This window comes from Bipolaris zeicola (assembly GCF_000523435.1).
Source record: "Bipolaris zeicola 26-R-13 unplaced genomic scaffold scaffold_18, whole genome shotgun sequence".
NCBI lineage: Eukaryota > Fungi > Ascomycota > Dothideomycetes > Pleosporales > Pleosporaceae > Bipolaris > Bipolaris zeicola.
This window is the reverse complement of record NW_006912067.1, coordinates 89,765-111,725: the sequence shown is the minus strand read 5'-3', so window position 1 is coordinate 111,725 and position 21,961 is coordinate 89,765. Positions and strand designations below refer to the sequence as shown.

The following is a 21,961-nucleotide window of genomic DNA, read 5'->3' as shown; positions in this document are numbered from 1 at the left end:
CCTTGCGCATTGAGTTCCTCTTTTCTTCTCTTTGTCTTCGTTTTCTTCCCTGCGTTTGTTGACTGTTATGTCGCTTGACTCGCTTGTGAGGATGCGGTATGGTTTTGGATGCCTGGATGTGCTGGGCTGGGGGTTATGTTTGGGAGTTGATGGGAAGGTCGTTTTTTTATCTTGTGCATTCATTTCTTATCTATGCGTAAGAAGGGGGGTTGTTGCATCTCCGGTTCTCCTACTCTCACATTCCAACACTACTGGATTAGGAGCATTTTGCGCTGGCGAGAAGTTTATGGGAGCGATGGAGCGATGGGGTGTGAATGTGAGTGTGTGTGTGTTGTGTGGTTCCGGTGAGAGGCGATGAGATGAGAGCTGAGATGTGGGGTTTCCTTTGGGTTTGAGGTCTCTGTTGGTTTACGTACGGGTGTTTTTTTTTGGCATATGGGTGGATTAGTAGTAAGTAAGTGCAGGTAAGTGGTACAGCGAGTCGGAAGATGACTGTTTTGACACTTGTTGTATGGAATTGTGAAACATGTGTATATATGCATGTGTATGTATGATCTGATTCGCTATTTTTAGGTGTGAGACTAAGTTCCTTTGGTAATATTTGTTCCCAGAGCTGATGGACATAAACTATCTAAACCCACTTTTTGGTAGACCCGAGTACAAATCTACGCGAGTACACGCAACGCCTGCGGGTCTAACCACAGGAGGGAATCGATGCGACCAATCACATTTTGACGCACGAATTGAGGCTTATCGCATGGGTAACGGTTTTCTGTGGCTTTTATTTGCTTCCATGTTCCTGTTGTGGTAAGCGTTGCGATGGGGCTCGTCTTAGCTTACGGTTCCTTCGACGGTTAGGCGACGAGGCTATGAGGAGGACCTGGCGCAAGGAGCGCTGGCTGCTTGTGCATGAGTACGTGGTCGTTGAAGGCGGAGTAAGCCACAGAGATCAATGATTTGGGCGGTGCGGGTTGGGAAAGTGATACAAATAGCATGAAGGGTTCGTTCGGATTTCGAGATGAGATCAGACAGAGTTACACTACAACTTACAGTTTTGAGCTTAATAGCTTATTTTTCATCCATCTTATCACTTTTCGTCTTTTTTTGGTTCTTCTCTTGTTTTTGATACCCCTTCGCGCTTCGTTTCGTCATCATGAACACACTCGTCTATCGTGCGGATCCTCCCCCTGAAGGGTGCACTGAAGTAGGACCCCCTGGGTGCGAAGTCGAAAACACAATCTACGCCTACTATCCGAGCCTCGGGGCCAACGCCTTCTTCGCTGCCTACTTCGGCCTCGCACTTGTCTTCCAAATCTACTTTGGTATCCGGTACAAGACATGGACGTATATGATTGCTCTGGGCTGCGGTTGTCTTGCAGAGTGTATTGGATACATTGGACGAATACTCCTCCACGAAAACCCCTGGAATGATGTAGGGTTCAATATTCAGATTGTGTTGCGTAAGTGGTTGGTCTTGTAGTGGCACATAACGGAAGCTGACAATGTAAAATACAGTCATCTTCGCACCAGCATTCCTAGCAGCAGGCATTTACCTGACGCTCAAGCACGTCGTCATTCAATTCGGTCAAGAATGGTCAAGGCTGAGGCCAAGTTGGTACACATACATCTTCATCGCTGCCGATCTTCTATCTTTGGTCCTTCAAAGTGCCGGTGGTGCTCTTGCGGCGACGGCAGAAGATGGTGATGACATTTTGGACATCGGAACGAACATCATGATTGCCGGCATCATCTGGCAGGTTGTTGGTGAGTCACTCTCTGTTTGTCCATGCTGCAGCAGCACTGACACACGACTAGCGCTCGCCCTCTTCGGTCTTCTCGTTCTCGAATACAGCATCCGTACCTACCGCCACCGCGATCGCCTCTCCCCATCAGCCATCGCACTCTGGGAGAATCGACGCTTCAAACTATTCTGCGGCGCTGTGATAGTCGCCTATGTTACCATCTTAGTCCGATGCGTGTATCGTATTCCCGAGCTACTAGGCGGCTGGGGCGGCAAACTCATGCAGGAGGAGCTGGAATTCATCATCTTGGAGGGTGTGATGATTGCAATCACAGTGCTAGCACAGACGGTATTCCATCCTGGACTGTGCTTCCCTCCCCTTGGGAATACCTTCGGAAAGAAGAAGCACGCCGACATGAACACGCTGGAGTCAGGCACTGCGATGTCGGAACAAGAACGCATCCGCAATTAGGACTTGTTCTGAACGGCCTCTAGCGCATGATGGATCAGTCCAAGAATGGATGGAATGGTATGAATATGTAGATTTAGCTTTTTGGATGGAGGCGTTGCTCGCCTGGTTCTTGGTGCGACCTTTTGTTATCTGCGAATTTGGTGCAAGTAAATACATAGATTTTCTATTCAGCAACGTTTGCGTCGAAGATATGTCGAGTTTAATGTGGGACAAGTATATATAGAAAAAGAAAAGACGGGGGTGATGTAATGCTATTTTTGATTCGCTACTCTGTACTAGCTCCGAGAGCTCGGGCCGTAACCGCGGCATCGCTATAATTCACTGTCCAGTCTCAGCATTGCTCTCTACTCGGCCAACGTGCGCAATTACGGCATCCAGAGTCACATGTTACCAGTCGCGGGGCTTTGCAGGCCAAGATGAACCCGTCAAACGGCCCAACTGATCAGAGTGTTGCCGACAATGCTGGTGGTGACGGCGCAACCAGTATGTCGGCTGCCACGCCGCAATCGACAACACCCATGGCCATGCCCCCAGCGTCCTCGTCCCAAATAGCTTCTTCCCCACCAGGCGTAACCGCTGGCGCAACCAGCGGCCCAAGTTTTCCACAGTACTCGGCCTCGACGGCTGCGATTCTTGAGAGGCTCCAGGGAAAGAGTGGTCATGCCGCTGGCAGTGCTGCATTCGAGGCCAAGCGGGCAGAAATCCTCCAGAGTTATGTCACGAGCGACAAGCTGCCGACGCCCCCACCTGCCGTGGCCACCGGACGCAGGGGAAGAGGAGGCAGAGTGAGCACGCCGAGCAACCTCAAGACCGAAGTCGGCACATCGCCTGCGCCCACGTCGTCTGGCCGCGCATCTGGCAGAGGGCGTGGACGGGGGCGCGGCGGGCGGGGTGGAAGAGGAGGCAAGCGAAAGCGCTCCGACAGCGACGAGGAAAGCCATGTCAGTGTACGCAACAGGCGGGAAGACTGAAGACTAACGTTATGTAGAACGACGACGACGGCGACTCGGACGTCTCGGATTCGTACACACCACTTCCTACGAGGACAAAGTCTGGCCGCAGTGTCAACAAGCCCGTCGCATTCGTCCCAGTCATTCCAGAGCCGGCTCAGGGTGTGAAGCGGAGAAAGTCAACCAAGACGCTCCTCGCCGCCAAGTGCAAGACGTGCCACCGAGAAACCGACCCGTCGAACAACCGGATAGTATTCTGTGATGCCTGTAGTACTGCCTATCACCAATACTGTCACGATCCGCCTATCGATAACGAGGTAGTCACTGTACTAGAGAAGGAATTTCTATGTACCCCATGTACGCGAGCAAAGCAGACTGCTGTCGAGGGTGCACACGATCTGGTTGTTGCCGAGGACCTGTCGGTTGATCAAGTATGCCACTCTTCTAACAGCCATGTGCATTTGCGATAATTTATATGCTAACTTGAGCAGAAACGTGCATATTTTTCCACACTCCCTCAACAACAACTAGTCAGCCTCCTCCTAACAGCCACAATCCGACATCCGGAGCTCCCCGTCTTCCCTCCAAACGTTCGGACTCTTATATCCGACATATCAAATGCTAAAGCGCAGCCGCAAGAGCACCAAGAACAACAGCAGCAGCAGCAACAGCAAGAACAAGTACAACAGAATCAGCAACAGCCACCTCCGCCAACCCTCCAACAGCCCTCAACAACATCACCTGCAAATGGTGCTACACCCCAGTTCTCATCACATCCACAGTCGGAATTAGGATCGACAGAAGCCCAAACCTTGGGTGATAACAGTCATCAACCCCGGACGACGATTGATCTGGCTGGCAATCAGTACGACGAAGATGACGGCTACGACACCGATCCACCTGCGCACTACCCCAAAGCCGGCAACGGACTCGCGCGGACGTTGCGTCCTGAGAGCGAAGACCTGAATTGGCTTGTCGACGACAACTTTGAGGTTTTCAGCCATGGGTGGAAAGGTGATGGCACGGGCATGGGTGCGGACGGTACGCTGGATGGTTTAGGCGAGGGACAGAAAGTGGTCTAGGATACTGCTGAGGAGTATCTTATACAGTGAAAATCTTCCGAGGAGCAATTGACCAAGGAATGTTATGTGACCATGGTCTTCATGTGAAAACAAAGAAGCAAAATAACTGGTGACAGAGGACTCACCTTTTGCACAAAAAAGGACCGAGTCAAGCACATTGTTGTATTACCATCATCAATACAGATAACCAAGTCATGCATTCAAAACAGAAATGTGAAATTCCATTACTGAGAAATCCTCCCCCAAAAAAGAAAAAGAATTAAAAGACGTAAAGTGTGGTATCTCGAGAAGATGGTTGAAAAAAACAACAACCAGGAGAGGGAAAAAAAGAAGAAAAAAAAGGGCACCCTCCTTATTACAACCGTGGATACCCCAAACCCAGACCCAAAACCCCAAACAAAAAACCATTACCATGGTTACTTCAACGAAGAGAAAAGGGGGGTGTTTTTTTTAAAGGAACGCCATTTCCATGCAGAAAAAAACAATATCGTAACATAGCGCATAACACTGGTCGTGCCTTTTCATTCATCATCCATGGCATAAGCGCTCGGATCCGCCCACCTTTTCGCTTTAAGCACCCTCATCCTCTTGATGGGACTCGCAGATCGTTGTTGTGTCTCGCGTTCATGAGCCTCGAGTTTGGCTCTTAGCATTTCGTTTTCTCGTTCTAGTTCCTCGACGCGATCTCTTAGCTCCGGGTCCGGGTCTTCGTATACTTTGATGTCTTGCTTCATTGAGGCTTTTGTTGCGCGGATTACTACGTCGATTTTTGAGTCGATGTGGGCTTGTTGGTTGTCCTGTTCGTTCTCTAGTGCGGTTTGCCATCTGCGGCGTTCTTGGTCGACTGCTGCTTCCATTTCGTGGTAGCACTCGTCGCGGATTTCTTGTTCAAAGTCCACCAAGTGGTCTTCTGCTGCGGCCCATGATGATTCAGCTGCTTTACGTCGAGCAGTCTCTTCAGACAAGCGGAGGGCAAAGACTTCCAGTTCGGCAGTCAGGCGAGCAACTTCGGCATTGGCATGTTCGAGCTCCTCCATGATTGCAGCGGGTGAGGCCCGGCCGGATGACGCTGTGCGAGCAGAAGATGATGTGCCAGGGCGCTTTTGTGGTAAACTTGCGAGAATCGTCTCTGTTGTGGACGGGATTCGCGGTACAGTCACCTCTCGTGCAAGGGCGGAGTAGCGGAGGATTTGGGATGTCGCGTTATAGTCACTCTTCGGGTCTGCTGTGACGACCATGATGGACTTTTGAGGTGACCGATGTTGTTGCGCTGTTCGTGAGGAAGAAGGATACGAATTTGAGAAGAGAAGTTCAGTAAGCTTGCACTGACGGAACGGAACAATGTTCTGTTGACTGATTAGTATACCACTTCTTCAGGGGAATGATGTTGAGCATACCTTTGAGCCACCGGCATTGTCCGACTGCATCTGCATGCACTGACCAAGATACATAAGAGACTCGTTGATCTTACCGGCCTCAGCAAGCGTCTCACCTGCAGTCTTAGCATTCCGAGCACGCTCGGATCCTGCCAAGTCAACAATGGTGAGATTACTGCTAGACCAAGGGCCTTTGTTTTCCGCGTTTCGCTTCTTGATCTCAATGTTGAAAAAGCCGTGGCTACGCGAGCTCACAGCGTTGCTTCCGGTGCCAGTGACCTTGCGCTCCATGAGACCAGTCTCAAGAATCATCATCGCCTCCTCATAGCTGCCACAGATAATCTTGGTAAGGCCGGCAACGACTTTGCGATCCGGGCTCTGCTCAGTGTTCTTGAAGAGCAGTGCCCTACGCTTCACACTGTGGCTCTTGTTTTTTGAGGCGCTGCCACTCAAAAGGTCAAAAATACGGTCGTTATATACTTCGTACATGGACATGATGATTGCGTATTCTACGGTCGGGTCTTCGGGAAGGTGAATATCGTCAACAGAAGGGGTCTGAGGCAGCAACGATGGCCGCGGGATCTTATTTGATTTCCAGTTACTACCCGTGGAGAATATACTACAGTCCTATTTCACGAGTGAGCTCTTGTCTGCAGGCGTCTGCTTGTGGAGGAACCAACTTACCTGCATGGGAGTTTGCGCTCTTGAAGGAAATCGTTCAGATTGGTTGTCTCCATATACTGTATCCAAGTATGCGGTTGCGGTGTACATCTGAGAATCTGAGACATCGGCTGCTGCTAGTGACGAGAAGGCTGGGGCCCCATAGAAAGATTGTACGAGTCGCCCGTCACAGGCTTGATAGACAGTATCAAGCGTCATCTGAACCAAACCACGCTGGGTTTTGGTTCCAAGAATTGTATGGCTCTGTCCGTGTGTTAATACCGGGAACCCTATTGTCACATATGGTGCAACACACCTTTCCAGAGCCACTGCAGCCTAGCGTTGCAAACAGTCCATCTCGTCCATGGTGGCCTGGTGCGCCCATGACGCCCTCAATCATCTGGACGATGCCCGTGCCCTTGAACAGATGCATTTGCTGCGCATCTTCCTCGAAGACTTGGGTGAAGGCAAAACGCTCCACGGCTCGCTTGCGCTTGTCGTTTGTGTTTGTAGGCGGCTGTATCGTGATATGTGTTGGATGGCCTTTGTCGTTTTCCTCAACGGTGAGGAAGCGGGCATTTGTAGCGTTGGAGGGGCGCAGGCGCAAAAAGACATTGAAGAGCGAACTAGAGGGGCGCGTCGGGGCGTCCATGGCGAGGGAATATACGTATGTGTACGTGAGAGTCTCTTGCACAGGATGCAGGCCCAAAGTTAGTTAACAATGGTGTACCACTCATATGGACCCAGCCATGCTCGCGTGTGCCGGTAAACAAGCCCCGGCCGCGATTGCCCCGGCAACCCAGGTGGTTTCCCGCATCGCGTCATGGCGCATCGATGTTCCTTGCACTAGCATCTTGGACGGCACGTTCTAGACCCTTTCCAGACATACAACCATGCCATGGACCTTTGTATAGTAATTTGCGCCTCGGACTCGAAGCCTGATTTACGCGGGTGACATGCTTCCGATGATATCGACCTGGCAACTACGCAACAACCCCCTCGCTCCGCAAGGCCTCCACATCCTCTTTGCTCATTCCTAGCGTATCACTCAGAATCTCATCAGTATGCTGGCCCAGCAACGGTGGTGGCAGCCGGATTCCTGGAGTAGACTGCGACCATTTCACCGGCGTGTTTACCAGCTTGATAGGCCCGCATGCTGGGTGCTCGATCTCTTTGACCATGTTACGCGCAAGCACTTGGTACTGTTAGTATTCACCGGTGCAAAACCATTGTGGTCCCAGTGCAAAACATACCGTGCTCGTGATTCAGCGTATCTTGAACATCGTTGATGGCAGCATAGGCTATACAAGTCAGCCCAATGGTTGTTTGAAAGATGCAACCAAAACCACTTACGCATTCCGCTTCCCTCAAAGATATCTAGCAACTCCTGGGTGGTTTTATTTCGCGTTTCCGCTTCGATCAACTCCTCCAGCTCATCTCTATGCTGTACTCTTAATGCATTCGTCTTGAACTTCTCATCTGTAATCCACTCAGGTTTACCCAGCCTAGTGCACAGTGTTCCATACAGCTTGTCGTTGCCTCCGCCAAGCAGAATGTCACCATCGGCTGTCTTGAATGCCTTGTAGGGCACAATCGACGGGTGGGAGGTCCCCCAGCGACCAGAATCGCGCTGACCACTGATCAGACAAGAGCTAGCAATGTTGGCCAGGGTGGCCACTTGACAGTCCGAAAGGGCGACGTCAATGTGCTGACCACCGGATCCAGGGCTTCTGAAGCGCCGGAAAAGTGCCGCGATGATAGAGTTGGACGTGTAGAGGCCGGTTGTCAAGTCGGTTACTGCAACGCCTACCTTTACGGGCGGGCCGTCACGAGTTCCGGTTATGTGCATGAGGCCCATTTCGCTGAACTCATGTTAGCTTGCGCTCTAATACTGACAGACAACTATTTGACGTACGCTTCTACCATGACGTCGTAACCAGCCCTATTCCTATACGGCCCAGTCTGGCCATAGCCCGTGATACTGGCGTAAACTATATCCGGGTTGATCTTTGAAACGGTATCGTAATCCATGGCATACTTTGCGAGGGATCCAGGAAGATAGTTCTCGACGAGCACATCACATTCTTTGACAAGGCGATGGAGGATGTCTACGCCAGCAGGATGCTGAAACGACAGTCCCATGGATCGTTTGTTTCGATTGACCTGTCCATGTTTAGTCTCAAGTAGGTAAAGAAAACAGGCAGCCTTACCCCTAAGTAGTATGCACTTTCGCCTGGTCCCTCTTGTTCGTCGGTGTACTTAGCGTAGGGTGGTCCCCATGCACGAGTGTCATCTTTTCGTCTTGGTCAATGTCTACCTGATGCACATGATCAAATTACAACGTACCTCCTCTGGTAGGATGTTCAATTTTGATCACGTCGGCTCTAGGTTACAGTCAATTCTCAATTCATCCGTGCTGCCAACTGCGTTCGTTGGTCCATACAGGGCAGTCCATGTCATACCCAAGATCTCCCAAAATTTGTGTACAGTACGGCTGAATATTTCAGAATAGTCGCAACAAACTCAGGGCTAAAATACTCACACCAGCAAGAACTCTTGTCATATCCAGCACTTTGATGCCAGCTAGCGGAAGATCAGACCCATCTCCGCTTGCAGCTGCAGTCGCAAGCCGCCTGACATGACATGACCTAGCCCGGCTGAGCCTTGGGATTGGCGACACCTTTTGAAAAGCGCATCTCGAGCCTCGTACAACGGAGCCTATCATATTGGAATTGAGGTGTGAGGAGTCACGACATGTATTGGACGTGGGGGGATGCTTGCATGGGGTATTCCGGAAATGCGCTACTAGTTCTAGTTCCGAGGCTGTCGGAAAATGCAGCCCGCCGTCATTGCTTCCATCTCCAATCCGTTACCCCACCATGTTCACTGGACTTGTCGAAACGATTGGCAGTAAGCAGTCACACGACATCTTTTATGCGCGACAGCGCTGATGATAGTTAGCTGTTGCCGCCCTTGAGAAGCTCGACCAGACAGCGTCGGGAGGCGGCGGCACATCTCTGACCATTACGGGATGTGAGGATATCCTAGGTGATGCCCATTTGGGTGACAGCATCAGCGTCAACGGTACGTCGCAGCGAAATACTGCTAGAATTGCTGTCTGACCCGGGCAGGCACATGTCTTACCGTTACCGAATTCACCAAATCCTCGTTCAAGATTGGATGCGCACCCGAGACACTCCGGCGAACAAACCTGGGTTCGCTCAAGGAAGGCTCCAAGGTCAACCTCGAGCGCGCCGTCTCGGCAAATACACGCATGGGCGGTCACTTTGTGCAGGGCCATGTCGATACTATTGCTACTATCGAGTCGATAACTCCAGACGGCAATGCCCTTACTTTCCGCTTCAAACCTCGCGACACGGCGGTGCTACGATACATTGTGGAGAAGGGCTATGTTACGATAGACGGCGCAAGCTTGACAGTGACCAAGGTCCAGGACGGCCCTGATGGGTGGTGGGAGGTGATGCTTATTGCCTATACACAGGAAAAGGTAGTGACGGCGAGCAAGAAGGCTGGCGACGACGTCAATGTCGAAGTAGACCAAGTAGGCAAATATGTAGAGAAGAGCGTGGCTGGGTATTTTGAAGGGTCGACCAATGGCGAGTTTGCCATCCTCGAGAAGATGGTATCGAAGCTGGTGGACGAGCGGCTGAAAGCGCTGGGTCGATAGGCAGACGCGAACATGTGCAGTCTCGAGCTGCCAAGTCGATAGGCTGGTCGTCGTCGGCCCCACTCGGTGTAGTACCCAACAAGAATAGATCATTGTCATGGCTGCGCTGCTCATCTGGTTGCCTCGTCCAGACCAAAAGCATGGTTGGCAGCCTCTGTGATTGTGGCTTGACAGAGTGAGGCGCAGTCTTACTTTTGTCAAACACACACACATATATATTGTGACGACCTGCTCCTGACATTGGTAACAGAGTGGCTCCCTGATTGTTCACAGCTGTTCCAGCCGCTCTTGCTGGGAACTGGGATTGAGCCATGTTCCTCTTCCCCCTCTATCCAAGGCTGGCCGGCGCTTGTCAAGCCACACGCTTCCGACGCAGACCGCCAGTGGCCTCGGACACCAGACTCTTGATCATTGTTTGACCGCATTGCTTACGTTGCAGGACTAGTCCGGCCTACGAGTGGGGATATGTCAGGCAGGACACCGTCCGGCAGCGCCTCGAGGCAGCACGCAAGCGGACCAGGTCATCGATTCAAATAACCAGCACACTTCGGCCGATTCTCCATCACTGTCTCTGCGTGTGCCGATCCATCTCCTACTGACAGCGCAGCCCTGCAGGAGTGTGCAGGAGTGGCGTCTTCGACCACCCACGATAGCACTTTGGCTCGGCCTTACCGCGCACACAATTGCGCGGAGCGTAAAAACAAAGAACGTGGAAAAAAGTTTGGTTTGGGGGCCAGATTGTACGATCAGACAAAGCGTGCAAAAGAGGAAGCGAGATTGCGGGTTACATGCAGGCTTGGTAAGGGAATTCGTCGGCACAAGTCATTGGCTTTCTCACCGGCCTGCTGCTGCTGCATAACCACGTCAAGAGCCGACCCTCTTCAAGCGCGCATGCCACCAGACGGCTACCCCAGACGCTCACCTTATAGCGTTATCGCTCAAACGCCACTCCGTCTCTTCACCACCGACTTTCTGACATCCAAACTATGCGTTGCTTGTAATCATCTCTTCTCGGTTGTATAATGCCCGGCTCACCCTCCGCCATGGATTGGCGACTACTGGACTACGCCAAGGAGGCTGAAGAGACCGCCAATGGCCTTCTCAGCTTCGAGGGCGAGATCCCCCAATATCGCAAGGACATCAGAGGCTACATGGCTGAGCTATACGCCATTTCGCACGCTCTGCGTGAGTTGGATGATGCACTCAGGTCCATCAACTACAGAGGATACGCAACCTACATTATCAAAGATCTCGAGATTTGTCTTCCAACTCTGGGGCATACACTTGATGATGTACAAGACATCTTCAGCAAGTCCAAGAGAAGTCGACACGCGGCGCCGGGTGCTTTCCCAGGCACCCCGCCTTACGCCATCATATGGGAAGATGCACTTGCGGATTTCAAGACACAAGGCATGTCCTTGCCACAAAGGTTCGAAGCAGTCAGAATGTACCTGCAGGGTATGCACGACACATTAAAAGGGTATGTGATGGAATTGAGTTGTCCATGTGACCACCGCTGACTTGTTGTAGAGAGGAAAATGACGTTGAGTTGGCAAACTACAAGGTTTCATTATCCAAATTGCTCAAGAAACAGAAGCCGATAGAATCATACTTCAGCAAGCTTTCGGTCCAAGGAAGCGGCAGGAGTGGTGCGAAAACACCAAAGCCATCTTCTCCAAGAGTTTCCCGACCTAAAATACACAGCCATCCTACATATCCGGTTGCCGCTTACAACTACTCACATCCGTCATCGCCTCTACCGCATCGAGCTCATATTGCCCCAACATGGGGTGGCATAGGAGATATACCCTTTGTCCCACCACCCGTTCCAGAGATTCCTCAATCGCCCACACACTCGTCTGCATCATCACAGGCCTACTCAAGTCAATCCACCGATTCCGAGCCCGCTGCACATTGGGCTATGAAGATATTTGATGGGCGCCACGGCTCAACACCATTTCAGACACTAGGCGAGGCTACTGAGTGCTTTGGAAGAAACGAACCTCGTGTAATCGGAATGTTGCAGGACGACGGGTTTGAAAAAGTGTTGGAATTGCCTTTCGAGGCTACCAACGTATGGGTAAGGATGTACTGCAGAGCTGAAGACAATCGTGCGCGAATCCTGTTCCTTTCCATGGACTCTGAAGGCCGCCGCATGAGATATCAGATACCAATCACAGCGCTAGCTCTGCGGCGAGCCGGCTCATGTCTACTGCTCTGTCGGGCCAATCGCCGCGATGGGCAACTAGATCTCTGGGCTAGGTTACGCTTTCCCCTCTACGAACGTAAGCACATTAAATACTGTCATGGTAAAGCTCTTCTGACAATGAACTAGGTATGGTTCTGTTCTACTGTACCGCCATTGCCATGAAACGACAAGACCAAACTGCTGTTGCAGAGGGACTTGTCGACTTTTTCGAGCCCGAGAGCATCATGTTTAGCGGGTAAGCTGTCAATGGCATCTTCAGTATTGATCATTTCTAACAAGACTCAGTGAGACTACAGACAGCAGATATCTACACGCTTTCCGTATCTACTATGATGAAGATGCGGGCTGCGTGCGTTTCGAGGCTACTGCTCGTCGAGGTCCAATGAACACCATACCCATCTGGACTGCCTTCGTTACACAGTATGTTGGACGCAGGGACTGGATGAAACGTGTCAGTCCCGACACGATACAGTTCGAAAAGTTGCATCCGTACGTGTTCTGCGACAGCTACAGGCTACCCAAGGGACCTACGGGCAAATACCGGCTCACTTTCACGACCCCTGAAGGTATGACGATCCACTTTAGTGTACTCATTTTGTCGCTGACTCGAAGGACAGATGCAAAACAATTCAGAGAGAGCTTCTATCGAATCGGCATGGCTTGAGGGTTGCTAGATGTACACAGTGGACACGAGGCATGCTGGTCGACCCGTGTCTGCACCGACATGCTCAACACTCGCTGAGACGACGATGACGACTTTACGAACAAAAATACCTATGACTTTATGACGACAATGATGAGCAAACGACGACTACGATGAGGGTGACTTCTGCTTTTCGGCATGATATACCCCACTCGGTCTATTTTTCCTCCTTGGGCCAACAAATTGATTGACAATCGGCCTTTGCTGCTGGCGCAACTTGTTGTTTGGATTCCCTTGTCATCGTACTTGTGCACGTTGTTTAATATGCAAACTTAGTATTAGTACTGGAAAAAAACAGCGCTGCAAGGCGCTAGAAAATCTAATCATCGTGGTGTCAAGCTTCTCTCGGACTAGCTTCTCAATTTCTTGCCCCGCTTTGAGACCCTTGGTGATTAGTGTCTGTGCGCTTCTGGTTCTACCAAAACCAAAATTTCCATATCCTACCTTTTGGCAATCGCAGAACCAATCTCTCTTCTCTTACCCTACATACATTCTCTCCCTCAACTCTCAGATTTCTTAGCTTTTACACCCGTCATGGCGAACCAGCAAGAGACCGGAAAGAAAGACCCTCTCACGGGCATGGCGCACTCTGAGGCGCATTATTTCAACAGGTAGGCACTCGCAGACGCTCCAAAGATACATTTTACTAACGCCGTGTTGCGCAGTTACAACCACCATGGTCCGTAAAGAATGCCATGTCTTGATGAAAGTGATACTAACGCGCGAGTGAAGGCATCCACGAGGAAATGCTGGTACGTGTGCCCCACTTCCTTCCTTGCCCGAGCAAAGGTTGCAGTCACGACCACAGGCAGCTTGGCTAATGTTACGCGTCTAGAAAGATGAAGTCCGAACCAAGAGCTACCGCGACGCTATCTACCAAAACCCCCACCTGTTCAAGGACAAGGTCGTCCTTGATGTCGGATGCGGTACCTCCATCCTCAGCATGTCCGCGCTCCCCCGCCTGAACACACAATACTCGAACACACACTGATACCTGGGATATAGGTTCGCCGCCAAGGCCGGTGCAAAGCACGTTATCGGTGTTGACATGTCAACCATTATCGAAAAGGCAAAGGAGATTGTCGAGGTAAACGGCCTGTCGGATAAGATCACCCTGCTACAAGGCAAGATGGAAGAGGTTGTCCTGCCCTTCGACAAGGTCGACATAATAATATCCGAGTGGATGGGCTACTTCTTGCTCTACGAGTCCATGTTGGACACTGTCCTGTATGCACGCGACAAGTACCTGGTCAAGGACGGCCTTATCTTCCCCGACAAGGCCACCATTTTCATGGCCGGTATCGAAGATGGCGAGTACAAGGATGAGAAGATTGGCTGTAAGTCTAGCGAATCTCACCGAACTTTGCCGATATGCTAACAAGATCAGTCTGGGACAACGTTTGGGGCTTCGACTACTCCCCACTCAAGGCCACTGCCATGACTGAACCTCTCGTCGACACTGTTGACATCAAGGCCGTCGTTACTGACCCTTCACCGGTCATCACCCTCGACCTTTACACGTGCACCGTTGCAGACCTCGCATTCCGGTTACCGTACGAGCTCAAGGTGCGCCGCAACGACTTTGTTCACGCCGTCATTGCCTGGTTCGACATTGAGTTTGCCGCCTGCCACAAGCCCATTCGCTTCTCTACCGGCCCTCACACAAAGTACACGCACTGGAAACAGACTGTCTTCTACCTCAAGGACGTCCTGACTGTCGAAGAGGGCGAGACAATCAGCGGTACCCTGGAGAACAAGCCCAGCGAGAAGAACCACCGCGACTTGGACATCACCATCTCTTACAAGCTCGAGAGCCAGGATATGCACAGGCAGGCGGCTGGCGAGGCACAGTACAAGATGTGCTAGACAATGTGTGTATGTGTACAAGTAGACCGCGAAGTTTGTAGGTCTTGGAACAAGAAAGAAAGAGAGAGAGAAATGGGGATTTCTTGGTGCATGCTTTCTTGATCGATAGACTCTTGTGCTCGCACAACGGTAAAACCCGGCGTTTTGTTTTTTTCTTCTCGTTCAATCTTTTTTTGTTTACTTTCGACAAGTGTTTTTGGTCATAACACGGGGGGTGTATGTGGGTGTGCGGTGGATCTGGGCTCGGATCCTTCTTATTGAATTGCGGGAAAAATCTAGGGTAGCATGAGCATGCGTGTCAGGAGTTATGAAGCAGGGACCAATCGAAACATTGGGAATTCCTCCCCTATAACAAAAAAATAATGCAGCAAAGGACCTGGACACAGCGATGATTGAATGTGTGGTTTTTGAATTGTACACGGCTGATGATAGAGCGGAAGATCAGAGGTGGAAGAGGGAGAAAAAAAAGGACTAAACGCCTTTTTTCTTCATTGGAATCTATGACATGCTTCGCCCGAAGCGCTGTAAGTGGGTATATGTATGTACATGCTGATATGTACCAGTTGAGCCACACTCCGAGATATGGAAAACTCCGTCGATAGCTAATGCAAAGTAAGAAAAAAAAACTAGGCCAAACAGACCTATTTGTAAATACAGACCCAAGCCCCCATTTTCTGAAAACAATTGGCGTAGAAAAGAGGAAGAAGAAGAAGAAGAAGAAAAAAAGCCCAATAGGCTGGGATGTAAATCCTGACATAAAGAAAAACATTTAAAAACCTTAGTAGCCATAACTCTCATTTCCGAACCCCTCATCATCATCATCGCGATAGTTATACTCGAGATCTTCCTCTTCCTCTTCTTCCGCTAGCATTTCCTCTTCCTCTTCCTCCTCTTCTTCTTCTTCATCGCCCTGGGCATCCTTATCCGCAGCTGGGTGCTGGACAGCAGAAGCAGGCGGAGACCTGTTCACCGGACTAGCCGAAGCATTTGTTCCACCGCCTGGAAAAAGTTCCTTGAGCCTATCGTAATTGATGTGGTTGCTAAACGCCTTGTTTGCGCGTTTCTTGAGCATCTTGTGCGCGGCGTCTGCGGCGCTGGTAGCAGGTTGGCCCTCGAGGACGCTGCCGTCGCCCATTTGGTGGTGTTTGCGTTTTTGCTTCGGTTTCTTGGGCTTGTCTTCTGCGGCTTCGAGTTCGGCGAGGAGCATCTTTTCTTGCTGGGCGCGGAGCCATTCTTCGTTTTCTGTGATCCAGATGGCTTCTTTGCGGCGGACTTCCTCGGGGCCGAGGATGCACGTGGCGACATCTGGGTCGTCTTCGAATTCTTCTTCGCCGATTTCTGGGTTCGTGTTTACGGGTATGTCGCGTTTGTCTTGGGCGGCGCGTGCCATTTCGGCGGCGGTCCAGCCGGAGCGTCGGAGGAGATCGTGGTCTTCGTTGTTGGCAAATTCTTTGAAGACGGACTCCCAATCTTTGATGGCATTCGTAAGTTCTTCCTCAATGTCTTGCTCGATTTCGAGATCTTCTTCGGGAATGGCAATGGGTACTCGCTTCTTGGGTGGACGACCGCGCTTCTTGGGCATGACAAAATCTGGATCGGTGGCCTCTCCTGCTTCGACTTCCTCAAGTGCAGTGGCAACACTATCAATCATTGCGTCGGCATTGCCATCAAAAGCCTCGACTTCTGCAGGTATACCACTTCCCTGAGTGCTTGTATCTCCGCTCTGAGTAGAAACTGGTTGTGATGAACCATCATTAGACTTTTGTCTCTTGCTTGTCCGCGTTGGTGCTGTAGATGTGCCAGTCTCTACTTCACCACTTCCTGATTCGTTCTCTAGAGATGCTGCAGTGTCATCGCGTCCTTCAAGCAGTCTCCTTCTCTTCGCCTGTCGTTCCTCCTTTTCTGCGCGCCTCCAGATGGCAGGCGGTTGAGCCTTGACTTTTAGTCTTGGTGCAAACTCTCGGAATTGGTTGACAGTCAAAGCTGCACTCTGTGTCCTCTTGTATTCGTATAGACGGGAAGTAATGGTGGAATCGGCGACCTTGACAACATAGACAACCTCACGAATGGTACGACGAAAGTTGTTCATGCGAGCAGCAATGATAATACAAGCACCACACAATCCAGCGGGCTGGCGACCTTGCACCATCCAGTCGCGATTCATGCGCTTCAAGACTTTGCAGGCATCATCAGCTACCCTATGAGAGTCGTCTCCAAACTCAAGTTTCCGGCAGTATTTCAACATCAAGGGTTCAATCTCCTGTACAGCCTTGCTACCAACGAGCTGGGCAGGATCCTCCTCTTTAAGCATTTCCAAAAACTGTTTGTATGTATCACCCAGGGCCCAGACGTTTGTTTGAATCTTCTCTGCCAAGTCGATAAGCATGAGAGTGTTCTCGGGCTGCCTACGGGCTGCCATGTATATGGAGACAGCGGCGACGTTTCTCATGCGGCGACCCTGGATGAACCTGTGGTTCATGGCGAGTTTGTACCAACTAAAAGCCTGTTCTATGACTGCCTCGCGCTGGTTGAGAGAAGCACCCAAGGCCTGAATTGCGTTCTTGCCATTCATAGCAGCCTGCTCCCTACTCTCCATGCCACCAAGACCCCGCATGGTGCCGCCCATGGAGTTGGCATGTCGCTGGTTGGCATGGATGAAGCCACCCTCAACGATGGCTGCTCCGCCCGAAGTTTCGCCAAAAGTGACTTCGGAAACAATTTGGCTCTCGTCGTGGACTTTTCCGCAGTTGTAGCACATGGTGGTGCCGTCGGCGACATTGATCAAGGGTGCCTCACAGCAGGTGTAGGTGCGCTGGGTGGGTTTTACGGGCTGGGGCGGGCCGGCGGCTCTTCGTTTTGTTGCGGAGGACTGGTACTGGTAGGAATCGGGTTTGTTCAGGCTGGAGAGGCGCGGGGCCCTGCCCGGCCTCGCGATCTGGGGCGCGGACATGGCAAGCGCAGTTCTGTGGTGGTGTGGTGTCAAACGAGCGTAGGGAACAGACAGTCGAGATTTGGTCGGGGAAATACTAGAAAGACAGTCAAGATGGCGCGCGAATAAGACGCGGTACTGCGGGCGGGGCAGAGCAGATGGTGATTGGTGCGATTAGGTGGGGCTCGTTGCCTATTTGGGCCACGAACGCTACACCTCGAGCTGCGAACATGCCGACTTGGATACGGACCAACGGCTGCAATCTCGACGGCTTCGTCTGTGTGGATACCCAAGATGTTTCTAGGTGACAGATTAAACGTTTCCTGGCCTGTCTTAGTGTTTCGCTAGACAGTCCAACTTGCCGCTCTGCAGCGAGTGGGAGCATCGCCTTGGGGGCTACCTTGAGCACCCAGATATCGCTCATTCGCCATGCCGTACATACATACATAATCCGTACATAGCCACAGGACAGACGGCATTGGTAAGCACATTTATTGCCCTCACCGCCATCCAGACAGCACTTCACCGTGTCATATACAAGCCCAACAACAGCCTGTCGCCCAAAGCTCCTCGGACGCGGTACCTGCAGCAACCGCCTGGATGTCGTCCATGGCGGGCTCGGAACGCAGGTGATGACAGCACACCCCATGATTGGCTCCTCGCCGTGTACCCGAAGCGGCCGAGGTGGGCGATGGAGCAAAAGAGGCCTGCAGTCGCCCGGCCTGCCCTGTCCTGCGCTTCCCAGCCTCCTTCTTGGGCAAGTAAAGGGGGCGCGGCTTGCGTAGGTGTGCGTGTGTGTGTGTCTGTGTGTGTGTGCGTCGTGGCCGAGTACCCAGCCAGCTATTTCATCCGCGCCCCCGTCTGTGTTGCCCTGGGTCCCCGCCCCCAGGCTCACCTCCATAGCTTTCTTTCCCTGCTGCCACCCAAACTTGCTCAATCTCTGGATCCCTTCCTACTTCTGTTCCACTATCCTGCCACGTACCAGCTCTTTTTTGTTGCTTTCGTAGACTAGTCCGGCGCCATGACTACCAGGAAGAGGAAGAACGACGACGAGGAGCTCGTTGCCCTCCCCAGCGATGAGAGCGACGAAGAAGAAGAGTAAGTCGCCGCTTTCTTGACGTCATGTCTCTAACCACCACGTCGCAATCCGATGGTTTTGGCTTTGTTGTCATCGTCTCTATGCGCACCCTTGAATTGATGTTTTGAATTTGTACCTCTACCTTGTCTGGTCGCTGCGCATGCCTCCAAAGGCAGTCGCAGCCCTGGAGTCAGCGGCAGCCGGCTCCTTCCTCCCTCCTGCAGCAATCAACTCACTCCCACCTTGCCTCTACACTTGACATGGCTATCATGGCACTTTTGTCTAATTCATGGAAACAATTCTCTTTGCGCGCGCATCCGACACCTACAGCAAGACTGACCCAGCCATCCAGATACGCAGAGTCTGAAGGCTCAAACTTTGATTCAGCCGACTCGGACGAGGAAGAGCCACGTAAGTCATTCTGAGTAACCCCATGGTGGTCCCTTGACCCCTTCTCCGCAACTCTCTTCTTACTATTTTTGTTTTTCCCCTATAGCGCCAAAGAAAAAGGCCAAGCGCACTACCAAAGCCAAAAGCAAAGACGAGGACGAGGATGAGAGCGAGGAGGAAGAGGCTGAGCTGAGTGCCGAAGACGACGAGGATGCTGCTTCTGACGAGGTCGACGATGAGGACGACGACGACGACGACGACAAGAAGAAAGCAAAGGACGCCAAGCCTGCTGGTGCTGAGAAGGACCGCAAAGTCAAGAAGACTGGCAAGGACGAGCCTGTACCTGTAGTTGACGATGACGACGAAGAGTAAAGCAAACCCGTCCCCGTCTTGTAAACGGCGAATAAACATGTGCAATCCCATACAAAACTTGTTTTTCTACCATTCACCCACTTTGCTTACCACACAAAACATTATCTTGAAAAAATTTCTTCTGATATATTCAACCACATTAAAGTTCGTATCTAAAAGCTCATAAACTACTCAAAAAGAGTCTCGAGGTCGAGCAAACAATCTATACCCACCTCTGGTACCTCTTTGTCTTCTGGAACGCCTGCTTGAACTCGGCATACCGCTCTGACCGCTTCTGCGCCGCCGTTGCGTTCCTGGGCGGGATACTGTCCCACGAGACGGCATACTTGGCCGTCATATGCGCAATAGCCCTCGTGAACTCGATCCACGCCTCGAGGTTCAAGTTGTTGACGGTATCGCCATCCTCGTGGTAGTTGACGTCGTAAGGAACGCCAGCGCCTCCGCCAAACATGGCCGCCTCCTCTTCCGTCTTGATGCCCTCGGCACCACCGGCAATGCCGCCAGACGCAATGCCAGCCTCGAGGAAGGGACCGTAGTCGGATCGGCCGTCGAATTCAATCTCCGTATGGTTGAGACCAATGCTGTCAAAGTAGGCGGCGAACTCGTGCTCGGCCTCGGCGGAGCCAACCGGTCCAGTCAGGTTGTATGCCGAGCCGTCGCCGTCATAGATTTGGTAGGCAAAGTTGGGCGAGGCCATCATGTCGAAGTCGAGCAAAAGACGGATTTTGTCCTTCTCGGCTTGGGGAAGCTCGTGCACGTAGTACTCGGCTCCAAGGAGACCGGCTTCCTCTGCTGTCCACCAGCTGAAGCGCACGGCGTTGTTGACAGTGAAGTTGGTCAGTTGGATGGCAATCTCGAGAATGGAAATAGTGCCTGATCCGTTGTCGTTGATGCCGGGGCCAGCAGTGACCGAGTCGGAATGGCCGCTGACGTGGATCACGTTGTCGTGGTCGCCAGCCTTTGTCTCCGCAATCACGTTGCGAGTGTTGAACACCTTGGCGTCTGTCGACATGTCGATGTTGATCTTGACACCGGCGTTCAGCTGTGCAAGAAGCGCTTCTCCTTGGCCCATGGTGATGCCGGCTACAGGAACAAACTTGCCCTTGGGATACAATACTTGGAGCGAGTAGCCCTCAAGAGTGCCCTCAGCATTGTTCCATGCCACTACACCCAAGGCTCCCTTGGCAGCAGCAATCTGCACCTTTTCGCCGTAAGAGCATGTACCACGCTTGATCAAAGCTACAGAGCCCTCGAGAGATTCTGGGAAATCCGCCTTTTCAATGTTAGTCTTGCTCCTTCATATGTTCTTTGGGCATATAGTCGAAAACATGAACCTACCTCTTCACAGCCCAAGTTGGGAATAGCAACGAGCGGTCCGGTAACGTTGCCGCCCGGAGCCAGAGTTACTGCAAAAGCCTCAATGGTGTTGTTGTTTGCACGGAGCGTAGCAGTGGTTCCGATTGAAAGAGGCACATCCTGAGTGTACACGTCATAGTAGTCAGGGAATGCCTCGAGCTGGCCCTTGATGTATTCCACGGTATCCTCGTGGCCCTGGCTGCCAATCACACGGTTCTTTCCAGGTGTGTTGTAGGCAATCTCCTGAAGAATCTCGGCCTTGGCATACAAGTTGTCAATGTCAATCGTATCGCGGAGCGATTGCTATAATTTGTGTTAGAGCAACTCATAAAATGGATGTTCGCATGCTCGTACCGAATCAACCAGCGTCTTGTTGGTGCGAGGATGAAGAGCTGCTGCTTCAACCGCCGCAGCGCATGCAGCAATTGCTGCGATTGACTTCAGGTAGGCCATTGCGACTATTGCCTGTTTATTGCAAAGGGAGTACCGTTTCCAAACTGGCAGGGCATGCTGTGCAATTTATGTTGCTTGCTAGTTTACCTAATTCCATACCACCTGCAGCTCGAAGCTGCAAATGGGCCCAGTGACCGGGAATGCCGCTCCTACCAACATCACTGTATGCCTGAAATGCAGCTTACAATCAAACCCACATACAAAGCTCCTTCCGACCTGCTACATCCAGCCAAGTGGGCGCATCCGCACACGAGGCTGACCCTTCATCCACCAATAACCGCTGTGGGTGGACCCAGTAAACAAGCACACGAGCCGTGTCAAGACGTGATAAGAGGCCTTGGTAAGCTTCAACTGGGCGGACTGCCAAGCTTGCCAAGTGCCGCTTGATGGTGGTTCTGGTGGCGAGATGGGGCTGATTCATGGCTGGAAGACGTATTGCAGCATCCTAGCGCGTGTGGGGTGCTGGGGCTGGAGCGGTGTTTTCATTGCCGTGAGTGGTACGAGTGCAGTGCCAGGTTTGATCCGACCAAGCTTTTGTGACTGACACATCATCATGTGTACCTGAGGGCTGCCTGACGTGGATAGCGCGTCGTGCAAAACCAGGTGTATAGTAATACTGTTCCTGGTCCGGTTGCA

The 21,961-nt window shown here is 51.7% G+C and overlaps 9 protein-coding genes across 9 annotated transcripts; 6 read left to right on the top strand and 3 right to left on the bottom strand.

Annotated features, from left to right (window-relative positions):
• Positions 1 to 1,153: 1,153 nt before the first annotated feature.
• COCCADRAFT_1991 (uncharacterized protein) lies at positions 1,154 to 2,213 on the top strand (the record flags this gene model as incomplete). Its single annotated transcript, XM_007710429.1, has 3 exons — positions 1,154 to 1,460; positions 1,516 to 1,764; positions 1,816 to 2,213. 3 exons carry the CDS (start codon positions 1,154 to 1,156, stop codon positions 2,211 to 2,213), a joined length of 954 nt encoding a protein of 317 aa, XP_007708619.1.
• A 485-nt stretch (positions 2,214 to 2,698) lies between these two features.
• COCCADRAFT_1990 (uncharacterized protein) lies at positions 2,699 to 4,245 on the top strand (the record flags this gene model as incomplete). Its single annotated transcript, XM_007710428.1, has 3 exons — positions 2,699 to 3,154; positions 3,202 to 3,594; positions 3,655 to 4,245. The coding sequence occupies 3 exons, from the start codon at positions 2,699 to 2,701 to the stop codon at positions 4,243 to 4,245; spliced, it is 1,440 nt and encodes a 479-aa protein (XP_007708618.1).
• Positions 4,246 to 4,766: 521 nt separating this feature from the next.
• Positions 4,767 to 9,006, bottom strand: COCCADRAFT_86591 (uncharacterized protein; the record flags this gene model as incomplete). The annotated part of the gene is made up of 12 exons (XM_007710492.1): positions 4,767 to 5,591; positions 5,643 to 6,248; positions 6,306 to 6,545; positions 6,598 to 6,907; positions 7,266 to 7,476; positions 7,535 to 7,582; positions 7,635 to 8,143; positions 8,197 to 8,444; positions 8,492 to 8,574; positions 8,628 to 8,665; positions 8,744 to 8,775; positions 8,824 to 9,006. 12 exons carry the CDS (start codon positions 9,004 to 9,006, stop codon positions 4,767 to 4,769), a joined length of 3,333 nt encoding a protein of 1,110 aa, XP_007708682.1.
• Positions 9,007 to 9,160: 154 nt separating this feature from the next.
• On the top strand, positions 9,161 to 9,969 carry COCCADRAFT_1987 (uncharacterized protein; the record flags this gene model as incomplete). The annotated part of the gene is made up of 3 exons (XM_007710427.1): positions 9,161 to 9,191; positions 9,243 to 9,365; positions 9,413 to 9,969. 3 exons carry the CDS (start codon positions 9,161 to 9,163, stop codon positions 9,967 to 9,969), a joined length of 711 nt encoding a protein of 236 aa, XP_007708617.1.
• Positions 9,970 to 11,012: 1,043 nt separating this feature from the next.
• COCCADRAFT_86678 (uncharacterized protein) lies at positions 11,013 to 12,842 on the top strand (the record flags this gene model as incomplete). Its single annotated transcript, XM_007710491.1, has 5 exons — positions 11,013 to 11,449; positions 11,500 to 12,254; positions 12,305 to 12,413; positions 12,464 to 12,744; positions 12,796 to 12,842. The coding sequence occupies 5 exons, from the start codon at positions 11,013 to 11,015 to the stop codon at positions 12,840 to 12,842; spliced, it is 1,629 nt and encodes a 542-aa protein (XP_007708681.1).
• A 573-nt stretch (positions 12,843 to 13,415) lies between these two features.
• COCCADRAFT_86725 (uncharacterized protein) lies at positions 13,416 to 14,747 on the top strand (the record flags this gene model as incomplete). The annotated part of the gene is made up of 6 exons (XM_007710490.1): positions 13,416 to 13,492; positions 13,547 to 13,560; positions 13,614 to 13,633; positions 13,717 to 13,826; positions 13,887 to 14,218; positions 14,269 to 14,747. 6 exons carry the CDS (start codon positions 13,416 to 13,418, stop codon positions 14,745 to 14,747), a joined length of 1,032 nt encoding a protein of 343 aa, XP_007708680.1.
• A 778-nt stretch (positions 14,748 to 15,525) lies between these two features.
• COCCADRAFT_23289 (uncharacterized protein) lies at positions 15,526 to 17,697 on the bottom strand (the record flags this gene model as incomplete). Its single annotated transcript, XM_007710448.1, has 1 exon — positions 15,526 to 17,697. The coding sequence occupies one exon, from the start codon at positions 17,695 to 17,697 to the stop codon at positions 15,526 to 15,528; it is 2,172 nt and encodes a 723-aa protein (XP_007708638.1).
• A 1,000-nt stretch (positions 17,698 to 18,697) lies between these two features.
• COCCADRAFT_23288 (uncharacterized protein) lies at positions 18,698 to 19,516 on the top strand (the record flags this gene model as incomplete). The annotated part of the gene is made up of 3 exons (XM_007710447.1): positions 18,698 to 18,774; positions 18,927 to 19,165; positions 19,251 to 19,516. The coding sequence occupies 3 exons, from the start codon at positions 18,698 to 18,700 to the stop codon at positions 19,514 to 19,516; spliced, it is 582 nt and encodes a 193-aa protein (XP_007708637.1).
• Positions 19,517 to 19,718: 202 nt separating this feature from the next.
• Positions 19,719 to 21,325, bottom strand: COCCADRAFT_86551 (uncharacterized protein; the record flags this gene model as incomplete). Its single annotated transcript, XM_007710489.1, has 3 exons — positions 19,719 to 20,789; positions 20,855 to 21,175; positions 21,227 to 21,325. 3 exons carry the CDS (start codon positions 21,323 to 21,325, stop codon positions 19,719 to 19,721), a joined length of 1,491 nt encoding a protein of 496 aa, XP_007708679.1.
• Positions 21,326 to 21,961: the final 636 nt, after the last annotated feature.